At 34.0% G+C, this 12,885-nt stretch overlaps 1 protein-coding gene across 1 annotated transcript in view; it reads right to left on the bottom strand.

The window, feature by feature from the left end:
- Positions 1-6,900, bottom strand: part of st6galnac3 (ST6 (alpha-N-acetyl-neuraminyl-2,3-beta-galactosyl-1,3)-N-acetylgalactosaminide alpha-2,6-sialyltransferase 3) — a 116,766-nt gene extending 109,866 nt beyond the window's left edge. The window contains exon 1 of the mRNA XM_067363700.1: positions 6,732-6,900. Within this exon, the coding sequence (XP_067219801.1) occupies positions 6,732-6,749 (18 nt within the window). The 5' untranslated portion in view covers positions 6,750-6,900. The remainder of the gene's footprint in view (positions 1-6,731) is intronic.
- Positions 6,901-12,885: the final 5,985 nt, after the last annotated feature.

Below are 12,885 nucleotides of genomic sequence, written 5' to 3'. Positions count from 1 at the left end.
AATTTAAATTTTTGGGTGAACTAACCTTTAATACATCGGCCCAATTTTCTTATTGGATTGATAACGATAACATTAAAATTTGTCGGCCGGTATATCATGCATCTTTAATTTTTCATTTTGGAACAACTGTATAGTTTGCGGACTTTGCGGATTTAAGAAGTTAATGCTTTTATTCATCAAGGACACATTAAAATGATCAAAAGTGACAGTAAAGTTTCGTTTTCAAATAAATGTTTTTTTTTTTTTTTTAAAGAATTCTGAAAAACCTATCACAGTTTCCACAAAAACATTTAGCAGTGCAACTATTGATAATATTGATAATTACAAGAAATTATCAAACAAAATTGATAAAAAGATGTGTAGCAAATCAGCATTAGATTGATTTCTAAAGGATCATGTGAAACTTAAAAGTATGACTGGAGTAATGATGCTGAACATTCAGCTTTGCATCACAGAAAGAAATTGAATTTTGAAATATATTAAAATAGAAAAAAGTTATTGGAATTTTTATTTCACAATATTACTGTAGTGTATTTACTGTATTTTTGATCAAATAAATGCAACACTGATGACCATAAAATACTCTTTTTTTTTTTTAATTCTTACCAACGGCTACACGGTGGCGTTAAAATGCAAACAATGTAAAGTAATTATTTGTACATGAGTGGGTGGCTGGATTAGTCACAATATAATGTATCAGAAAGCTCCCTAAATCCATAAAGACCATGCAGGTTTATGTTAAAAAATACATTAAAGTTTGCTATTCTGAATAACTCCAAATTGCATTTCTCTGCCTTTGTGTTTTTGACAATGCAATTTGCAAAATGCTTATTTTAAAGTCCCCCGCAGTCAATAATTTTATCCCTTAAAACTCATCTTTGATCACCAAAATTACATATTTAAAATTTTTTCCTGTGAAAAAAAAAAAAAAAAAAAAAAAATTCTTCATGCCTTTAGAATACCTTGAATGTAACTCTACGCCCTTGCCTCATTTAGTTTACAGTCAGGGATTATACGTTAATTAGCCCCACCTCCACTCAGTCACACAAGCTCAGATGAGATCCACTCGGTCAACTTACTGAGGTAAACGCTGTATGATGGTATCACTCTTTTTACAACATCGAACATCGTTTTTTTTTTTTTTTTTTTCCCACAGCAGTTTTCAGCAATGGTGCTGACATATGAATTTGTACATGGTTTGTCTTAAAGCATATTAAAAACACCACATAGACAACTTGATTTTCACCACAGGGGGGGTTTTAACTGTTGGACAACTCAGAAGTTAAACCTCTTAAAATTAGCCTAATAGAATTGAGTGTAATCCCATCCAAACTGTCTGTTTCTCATCATCTTACTGATAATCTCTGGATTTAGAATCTTTGGGTTTAACATGTTTGCAACACCAACTTTGGTTTCGTCCAGGGGTTCCCAATTCCTTGTTAGAACATGCCGCTTTTGCATGGTTTGTGCTTGCTTTTGAATAATCATTTGAAACTTTAAACTGGCAGCCCCAGTAGTGGTGAAAATTATCTTGAGCTCTGTCATGAAAACTACCATGTACAAACCTTAATTAAAATAATCAATTTAATAATCAGGTAAAAATTAATTTATACCTGTATCATATTATGCTGTAGCCACATTGGGAAGTGAACAGAAGGAAGATTCAGCTACGGGCACCAGATGTGCAATTCATTCTGCGCATGGCGTGACTCTCACAGTGCATTATGGGTATTCTCTAGCCATTGAATGTCCATCAGTTGTACACTTGTTATTGTGGTGCATTGTGGGATTGAATGAGTGCATTCTGTTATGTCCACTATGGTTTTGGATACCACTAAAAATGTCTGTCCCCTCAAATAGTGCCCTATTTAAGGGTATAGGGGGCAATTTCAGACATAGCCAAGGTCCACTCCCTGAACACGGGATATCTGCTGAAGTTCACTTCACTTAACAAAATGCGTTCATTCGCAACACCCTGCGATGTCAGCAAACACAGACGAAACTCAAGTCGCGCATATTAGAGGAGTTTAAGGTTTGATGCCATTATATACATTTGTAAATAAATATAACATAAATTACCATATTTCATTTTATATTTTTGTGTAAAAAATCCATATAAATTTTTATTTTATTTTGTTTATATAGTATCCATATGCATATTAATTAATTATACAATTCTCTTAGTCTAATCTGTCAAATTCAAAAGCCCTAAAATGAATGATAAAATGTATGTTGCGATGTTTAATATGAAAATAAATATAATTTATTTACATCTTTTTATATTATTTAACCCGCAATTATGATAGTTGACTTGTAACTGTTGCTTCTCACGCAGTTTACACCATTGAACAGCCACATGCAAACGTACCTACTTCGGATTTGGCCTTAAGATAGTAAAATCCTTGATTTTACTATGAATTGATTACAACATTTCACTGGAATTGTAATGACAAGAGTTTGTAAACCTGTTTCCAAGTATATTCTACATTTACTACAATACACTCTTAAAAATCAATTGTTCCAAATTTTTTTTTTTTTTTTTGCTTACACTTTATTTCGATTTCCACTTTAGACATTCTACTAACTATAAGTACATGTCTAACTATAACTACATGTCAATTATCTCTCATTAATTTGCAACTTCATGTCAACTAGCTAGTATAAACAGACTGTTAGGTTAGGGTTAGTAGAATAAGTGTACATGTACTGTACATGCAAATTGACTTAAAATCAATAGAATGTCTGTTGGGGACCATCAAAATAGTGTTAGCAGATATTAAGAAGAGTCTACTAATACTCTAAATACTGGTAGTTGACATGTTACAAAGTTACTCACAAAGTTGAACACCCATTTTTGGTTCCCCAAAGAATCTTTCAGTAAACAGTTCTTAAAAGATTTTTTGTCTTAGTGTGAAGAACATTTTAATGATCTAAAGAACTTTTTCCACTATAACCTACAACTGAACATAATACTGAGTCAGCATTCTGACGTACAACTCTGAAGCGCTGCACTGTCTATACAACGTAAACGCATAGGATAATTACAGCGAAGAAACAAATTTGTTGAATAAAGTCGTTATTTTTGTTTTGTTTTTGCGCACAAAAAGTATTCTCGTCACTTCATAAAATTAAGGTTGAACCACTGTAGTAACATGGATTAGTTTAACTATTTAATTGCTGTCTATTGAGGAGATTTCTTCAAAAATATCTTCATTTGTGTTCCCAAGATGAACAAAGGTCTTACGGGTTTGGAACGACATGAGTTGTGAGTAATTAATGACAGCATTTAAATTTGCTAAATAGCACAATTGTTATTGAATCAACCTAAATATACAACATTTAATTTAGTTACACTAACAAAACCAAATTAAATGGTTAGATCTAGAAGAAATGGCTCCTTAAGGTCACAATTGCAGATCTTTCTAGTGAAGTCTGCAGACGTGCAGAAGGCTGAGAGCTGAACTGACCACTGCAGCCATGTGAGGTGGACAACACTGGAACTAATTCTCAGCCATTACAAAGAGGCTCTCAGTGGCATACTGCACTCTGACCAGCTCTTGAAGGTCACATTACCATCACAAAACCATCCAAACTGTCCAGAAGTAAAGCAATCTGCTTAAAGTGAATACCTACAGAACTTCAACACTTCACATCCACATAAGCAGGGACATACATTTTATATGAGCAGCTTTAAATTGTTAATCTGTCCCTCTTCTCTGTTTGCTGATTGCTGTCTGATGCAGACATATAGATTAAGGGCGATGATAAAGCGCTGACAAAGGCACCTCTTTATCAGACAATACAGCCAACTGAGGCTATTTACAGCCACACACGAATCTCCTGATTATATGTCTTCAGTTTCAATGAATGGCATAAAACATTGTAATTTAAACTGAAATTGTTACTTGTTAAACATGCTTGCTCTGTGTGAACAACCCTCTACGTGTAAGACATCACTGCTTCTTTCAAATATAATTGAAATCATGGCTTTGCATTTACTGTGAATATTCACAAAATTAAAACATTTTAAGCACCAATGCTATGCAGTCTGCACAACTTAATACAGCTGGTTTCCAAAAACTGAACCCCCCTATAGTTTTACCAAAAAGAAATGCAAAAGAATAATTGTTTTCAAACAAGTTTTCTGAACACAACTCATCTGCAAATGGTGAGACACAAAGATAGTTCCGCCCCCAACATGAGTCAATGATGCTGTTGTCAAGCTGGTTAGGATACTCAAACAAACAAAGCAAGGTTTTGATAGTACAAATCAAACCTATGAAAGGTTGCCTTTACCTGTTAAGATGGTAAACACTGGAAAAAAATACACTTCAGCTTTAATACTGTTTGGACAAACAGCTGAACAAAACTATTTAAAAAAATAAATAAAAATACTACAAGATCTAAGATGTATATAAAAAGGAAATTAGAAGTGTGACAATGTTGGCTGGAATACACAACACACTAGGCATTATACACTTTCCAACTTTGTAAATGGTTACAGTGAAAAACTCAGCATTGCAGGGGAGAGTGGGGTAAGATGAGCCTTTTTTTTTTTTACTTATGTGGTCCTCAAGATAAGGGAAAATGAGGCAGAAGTACAATGAAAGTATTTAAAGTAATTTCAGGATGTTTCCTATCATTTTAAATGATCAAATACATCTATGACCAAGGGTTCTTAAAATATGGCTTCTTATAAAAAAAAGTGGCTCAATTTACCCCAGGTTAGGAGTAAGTTGAGCCGAGTCAGTAGGTGGGTGTAAACTGACCATCTAACTGAATCTGAATCAAACCCCATTTTAAATTTTAAAGATAATGTACCTATTTTAAAAACTAATTTAATAATCAAATTTCCTTTTACAAATATTCTTTGTAAAAATATTTTACAAATTTTTCTTTTTTATAAAAAGCAACATAAAACAACATAAAACCAACCAAATGAAGTTGAAATTTCAGTATCTTTAATTATTTGCATTTCTGAAACAATATGTTAAACATCAAAGTTGTAACCTTCCCACAAAAAGACTAAACACAGTTCGTTGAGTAAAATTAAATAAACTAAATAAAAATGAATAAATTTCACTGAAACTAATAAACATTTTAGTCAAAAGCTTCTTGACATGGTTGTTTTTCTACAATGTCGACCATGTTAGGTCATTAGAGACTACAGATGGAAAGATATATGTGATTAAACCTCCTCTGGTTCATATCAGAGAAGGATGAGAGGAGTGGAAGTCGCTTATTTACTTTAAAAACTGTTTTTGGCTTGTCAAATTAACATAACGGATGTAATGGCTTGTGTACTTGTACACTATTCCTATCAAATAAACTTGAAAACAAAGATAAAATAAACCAGTTGTGTAATATTACATTGAAATGACATCAGTTTATACTTCAGATTTAACTTAAATTCATTGCCAATTCAGAATAATATTTAGCTAAATGACTTGCATGGTTTTATACGTTGCTATATGCATCATAAATAGTTTTAGACCTGGACAAATTTGCTTTGATGAAACAGCCATTACATCCGTTATGTTAAAATTTTACTTTGACAAGCCAAAAACTGTTTTTAAAGTAAATAAGCGACTTCCACTCCTCTCATGTGCTTCTCCTTTTCACATTCTGGCAGAAATGACAGGTGGTTCTAAAATATATGGTCACACGACAATAAAATGGTACGGTTGCCAGGGGGTGGGTCAACTTACCCACTGGCTCATCTTACCCCACTCTCCCCTACACTAAACGACTGAGGATCACACAATCCAAAGTTTCCAACACAACAAACTCACACAGAAACATGTGCCTTGTTGATGAAATTAATGAAAAATTAAAACAATTAAAATCAGATCAAAATAATAACATTTTCAGACTATGGAATTATACAGCAATGTCTGCAACAATCATATATCATACACTACATTATTTTCTGCAAAATCTGTCAACTCCGACAGCTGAATATTCTTAATTTTATATCTTTTATATAATCATTTGCATGCTATTAAATCTAACTTTCTTCAAACAATTCAGTGCCCATGTAAAGTTTCAGTTTGCAAAGAAAAGCCTTTACAAAAGTTTTTTTAGGGATTTTGTTTTCTGACTGACAAAACAAAAACAGATTCAAGCATGTTTGAAAAAGCAATCAGTCTAGATGTTTTTACTGTCCTTTTTCACATCACAATAGACAGAATGATTCATCCAGACAAAACAAACCCTCAAACCACACATATTATGAGTGGAGGTTCATGATGCATGAAGATCTTAATTTGTTTTTGAACAGAAGGTTGTAAAACGTCCAGAAGACGATATAAAAGCATGAATTTACATCACTGGTTGTAATAAAGTACATATAACGGGAAAACTAATAACTTTGTTGCATTGTATGCCTCTTACAACGAATGGTCTTTGCAGAACCAGACATTGTCACTGGTGTTTTTGGATACATTAAGTCCCATCATTGCATAAACCAGCATACATCAAGTAAATCTGGTCGCAAAGTGTAATCAAACTAGGTGATCACACGTGTCGCACATGAACAATGTTTAAAGACACGAAGCTTCTACCACAGTTACATTCATTACAAAAGCACCGATGATATAACCCTCCGTTTCTCGCTGCACACTTCATATTTTAAAATCCCAACATTGCGAATGTAATCTGAGCAGCGCATTAATGTGCATTCATACATTACTGAATATAAAGCGATACAAACACTCAGCTGCTCGACTTACCTTCCAGATCCAGGCCATCTTAAGACTGAATAAATAGCTCACAGCGCTGAAGTGCTCGTATCAATCTATAGGCGAAAAGGCCAATACTGGCTGTTTAATGGTTTATTCATATGCGCCATGGATGCCCGTCGTCGGTGTGGTGATGAAACATTTCAGTAAATATTGTGGAGTACCGTTATTCATGCTCTATTCACCCGATCTACAGAGCTCGGGTTGACACGCGCTCCTATTGGCCCGTGGCTACGAGAGTCCCGCCCCATTCATCATGTGACTGTGATTTTTCATTTCTGTGCTATTCAGTGTAAAGGATGATCAATGTGAGTGCACTTCACTATTGTAACAAAGGGAGTATATTTATGCAGAAGGCTACTCAAGAGTAATACAATCATTGTCTTTTTTATAAGACAATTTCATGCTATTGTTAGAAAAAACTAACAGGATTATGTGCTCACTTATAGATTGTAAACAAAATGTTATTGTTATACATTTGCAAGAAAAAGCATGTGAACCACTTACAGAATCTGTGAAATTGTGAATAATTTTAACAAAATAAGGGAGATAATACAAAATGCATGTTATTTTTTCATTTAGTACTGTCCTGAGTAAGATATTTTACATAAAAATGTTTACATATAATCCATAAGACAAAAAAATAGCTGAATTTATTAAAATAACCCCATTCAAAAGTATGTGAACCATTGATTCTTAATACTGTGTCGTTGCCTGGATGATCTACGACTGTTTTTTTTTTGTGTTTTTGATGGTTGTTCATGAGTCTCTTGTTTGTAGTTTCAGTTTTCCAGCGTCTTTTGGATATTTGAACCCTTTCCAGCAGTGACTATGATTTTGAGATCCATCTTTTCACACTGAGGACAACTGAGGGACTCAAACTCAACTATTTAAAAAGGTTGAAACATTCACTGATGCTCCAGAAGGAAACACAATGCATTGAGAGTCGGGGGTGGTGGGGGCTTTTGAACAGGATGAAGATGTCAAAATTTTTATTTTGTTTAAATATACATTTTTTTTTTTTTTTTTTCAGTTAGTACTGCCCTTCGGAAGCAACAGAAGATACTTTCATGTTTCCCAGAAGACAAATTTAATACAATTTACCTTGATCTTGATGTTTTTCACCCCCCGTCTATTAATGAATCATGTTTCTTTCTGGAGCATCAGTGAATGTTTGAACCTTTTTTAATAGTTGAGTTTGAGTCCCTCACTTGTCCTCAGTGTGAAAAGATGAATCTCAAAATCATAGTCACTGCTGGAAAGGGTTCAAATATGCAAAAGATGCTGGAAAATCAAAGATTATGGAGGACCTGAAGGATTTTTTTTTGAAGAACAGAGCTCAGTTTAACTGTTCAGGACAAACGAGAGACTCATGAACAACCATCACAAAACAAAATAACAGTCATAGATCATCCAGGCAACGACACACAGTATTAAGAATCAATGGTTCACATACTTTTGAACTGGGTCATTTTAATAAATTCAGCTATTTTTTTTATCTTGTGGACTTTATGTAAACATCTTTTATGTAAAATATCTTACTCAGGACAGTAATAAATAAAAAATAACATGCATTTTGTATGATCTCTCTTATTTTGTTAAAATTATTCACATTTTCAAAGATTCTGCAAGTGGTTCACAAACTTTTTCTTGCAACTGTATGTATGCATCATGTCATAAGGACATTATAATATGTACAATATTTGTCAGATAAAAATATTAACACGACAAAAATACTTGTGGCTATTGGCTAATAGGTTATAAAGTAATTTATGGTGCTGATCAATTAGAGAAAGAAAAAATTGACAGAAACAGTTGAAACTTGTTAAAGGATTAAATAAATGAAATAAAATATAAAATGAATACAATGAATAAAAGAGAAATTACCATTATAGTTTAAAAATGTGTATAAAAATCTGACAAAAACTCCTATAACTTTTTTTTCCCTTCCTTGTTAAAACAAGTAAATATAAACAGTAAAAAGAAAAAGATATATAGCCTATAATTGTGAAAATGCAGAAGCTGTTTGGGTTAAGATGTGGGTTATGCAACAAAAGTAGTCTATTGAATATCTCCATTTAGATAGCTTAGTATGTGTGTGCTTGTGTGTGTGTGTGTGTGTGTGTGTGTGCTTTTGTTTGAACCTGAGTTCACCTACATCGTGGGGACCAGCCAGCGGTCCCCACAATGTAAATGGGTTTATAAATCATATAGAATGAGTTTTTGTGAAAAAGTAAAAGTTTGCACAGTTTCCTGTGAGGGTTAGGTTTAGGGGTAGGGGCAGGGTAGGGGGATAGAATGTACAGTTTGTTCAGTGTAAAATGCATTGAAGTCTATGGAAAGTCCCCACAATTCACAAAAACAAACATGTGTGTGTGTGTGTGTGTGTGTGTGTGTGTGTGTGTGTGTGTGTGTGTGTGTGTGTGTGTGTGTGTGTGTGTGTGTGTGGTTCAAGTAAACCAGTGGTTCTCAACCTGCAGTCGTCGCGAATGTAAATACGGCCCATGATATAAAGACCGCATTTAAAGGTGCCATCTAATGTTTTTTTTATAAAATGTAATATAAGTCTAAGGTGTCCCCTGAATGTGTCTGTGAAGTTTCAGCTCAAAATACCCCATAGATTTTTTTTAAATTATTTTTTTAGCTGCCTATTTTGGGGCATCATTAACTATGCACTGATTCAGGGGCTGCTGGCCCATTAAATCTCGTGTTCCCTGCCCATCAAGCTTGCGACTCTATAATACAGTGCATTTACAAAGTTCACACAGCTAATATAACAATCAAATGGATCTTTACAAGATGTTCGTCATGTATGCTGCATGCATGCTTCGGGTCATGTGAGTATAGTATTTATTTGGATGTTTACATTTGATTCTGAACGAATTTGATAGTACTCCGTGGCTAAAGCTAACATTACACACTGTTGGAGAGATTTGTAAAGAATGAAGTTGTGTTTATGAATTATACAGACTGCAAGTGTTAAAAAAATGAAAATAGTGACGGCTCTTGTCTCCGTGAATACAGTAATAAACAATGGAAACTTTGACCAACAGTAGCCTACATTAGCAACATTCTAATGAAACATTTAGAAAGACAATTTACAAATATCACTAAAAATATCATGATATCATGGATCATGTCAGTTATTATTGCTCCTCTGCCATGTTTCGCTGTTGTTCTTGCTTGCTTACCTAGTCTGATGATTCAGCTGTGCACAGATCCAGATGTTAATACTGGCTACCCTTGTCTAATGCCTTTCATAATGTTGGGAACATGGGCTGGCATATGCAAATATTGGGGGCGTACACCCCGGCTGTTATGTAACAGTCGGTTTTATGTTGAGATTCGCCTGTTCTTCTGAGGTCTTTTAAACAAATGAGATTTATATAAGAAGGAGGAAACAATGGAGTTTGAAACTCAAGTTTGAACTCTTGTTATTCAACTATGCCAAGATAAATTCAATTTTTAATTCTAGGGCACCTTTAAAAAAATTCCAGTTTTACAATTTATTTTTGTTTTTAAATTAAATTAAATTAATTAAGTTTGAACTGTAATGTTTTTTGTCATATAAAATCATTTTGGTGATCATATATTATTTTCAGACATGCGCAGACCTACTATATACTGAGTACTACTCAGTTAAGGATTAGGGGAGACCGGGGGCAAATTGTAACACATTTTGGTCTTGTCCTCATTACTCAAAAAACTTTTGAAATATTTGGATACAATTTTTTTATGTCAGTAACTTGTATCTGTGTTCTACTTGTTAACAGTCACCAAATGTTTTTACAAGCAATGTTAAAGTCACAATATTGATTGAAACATTAGCAGTAAAATGTTACATCTGCCCCCACATGCGAGGGCGACTGTAACAGCATATGGAGGCAATTGTAACAACACATGTAATACCTTCATATACATACCAATAACCACAATAAACTCCAGAGAATATGGATATAGTTAAAACTATTTAATATCCACTCCACCATTTAATATCCACTACATCTATTCAATATACACTTGGTCTGAAACTATACATGAGAGAGTGTACAGGGCCTACTCAGTAAAATGGATGCCCAGATTGAGAGGCAAAAACACTTTTCTTAAATCATTGGGAAAAAATAATCTATTTTGATGTCCTTACTAAACGGGACACTATTTTGATGGTGTCAGGGGCAATTGTAATGCAGTGTTACAATTGCCCCCCGACTGTACCACCCCGTGACAAGCTACCCTGCTAGCTAGAAACAATGAAGCTAATGTTTGACAAAGATATTAAATGTTATACAACAGAATGGTCATCAAAACAAGATTTGATTTAGAAGCTTGTCCTTTGGCATGCAGAGATGGATCTCCACAGAGCATATGCAAAATGAGTTCTGTCTCGTTTCTGATTGGTGTAATTTGAGATGTTACAATTGCCTCCGGCCTCTACTACTCATTTAATGAACACTTACAAGCACGCACTTTGGCAGAATTCCAAAAGTAGCAATTGTTTTTGTAAATTCAGGTATCAAAATGGACAAATTTGTTATTAGAGAAGAAAAACAAAATGAGGAACATACCAATGAAGGAACACAGTGGTAATACGAATGGAAGAATCAGTTTACTGTCAATGAGTGAGATGGGCAGCCTTTGCTCTATAGTAAAGTACTTGGCAAAACCTACATTGTCAAAAGACATGTGAATTCGATGTGTTTGTTTGATGTAGGCCTACATGTATTTTAAATCGTTATACAGTAAGGTTCTGCATTGGCGCACCCATCTGATGAAGGCCTTGGACGGCCGAAACGTCATGTCTTTTAAAGGATTAGTTTATTTTCAAATAAAATTTTCCTGATTTACTCACCCTCATGTCACCCAAGATGTTCATGTCTTTCTTTCTTCAGTCGAAAAGAAATTAAGGTTTTTGATGAAAACTTTCCAGGATTTTTCTCCATATAGTGGACTTCAATGGAGCCCAAACAGTTGAAGGTCAAAATTACAGCTTACAGTGATCCCAGACGAGAAAAAAAGGGTCTTATCTAGAGAAATCATCATTCATTTTCTAAAAAAATTTTTTTTTAATTTTATACGTTTTAACCATAAATGCACATCTTGAATTAGCCCTCTTCTTCTTCTCTATTTGAATTTAGGTAGTGTAGACGCTGCTAAGTGTATTACTGCCCTCCACAGGTCAAAGTTTGAACTAAATTATCATATACAATATGCCAGTGCAAGTATATAACAATATATAGTTCAAACTTTAACCTGTGGAGGGCAGTAATACACTTAGCAGTGTATATACTGCCGGAATTCTAAAAGAGAAGAAGAGAGCTAGTTCAAGATGAGCATTTATTGTTAAAACTTATATAATTTTTTATTTATTTTTTTATTTAGAGTGATGGTGTCTATATATAAGACCCTTATTCCTCGCCTGGGATCGTGTAGAACGTTTTGAAGCTGCAATGAAACTGTAATTTTGACCTTCAACCGTTTGGGCTCCATTGAAGTCCACTTTATGGAGAAAATTTTTTCATCAAAAACCTTAATTTCTTTTCGACTGAAGAAAGAAAGACATGAACATCTTGGATGACATGGGGGTGAGTAAATTATAAGGACATTTTAATTTGAAAGTGAACTAATCCTTTAATTAATAAAGTTTGAGCTCTGTAAGAGTGAGTGTTTGTTCAGCTCATTTGAATTTTGATTTTTTGGTTGCACATCCTCTTTTATTGGTAGAGCAATATTTGTTACTTATCCTGGAATTAATTGTTCTCATTTTCTGTGACATGTAGCGTATATCAGGGGATTGTGTACGTGAGTTTATTGAACAAGAGAGTTTCACTTTGATATGAAGAAGTCACACTTCCAGATATTTCAACAAACTGTGAAACTAAAACAAATTTCTTATAGTATTTGTTGATTTTGCAGAGTGTGACAGAAATAAAATACTGTATATGCTACCAAAACACTGCCTCTTCTGGGTGTGCAATAATCTGCTAATACCATAACATTAAATCTGGTTGGTTTTCATTGGTGACATCATTGGTAAATGATATATGGCCTGTGAGACTTGCACTTGGACCATATGCGGCCCACTGGGAAAAAAGGTTGAGAACCACTGAAGTAAACCCTACATTATAGGGACAAAATGTCCTCAGAA

The sequence above is a fragment of the Chanodichthys erythropterus genome, chromosome 16, assembly GCF_024489055.1.
Source record: "Chanodichthys erythropterus isolate Z2021 chromosome 16, ASM2448905v1, whole genome shotgun sequence".
Lineage (NCBI taxonomy): Eukaryota > Metazoa > Chordata > Actinopteri > Cypriniformes > Xenocyprididae > Chanodichthys > Chanodichthys erythropterus.
The sequence above is the reverse complement of the archived record's forward strand: the minus strand, read 5'-3'. Positions and strand labels throughout refer to the sequence as shown.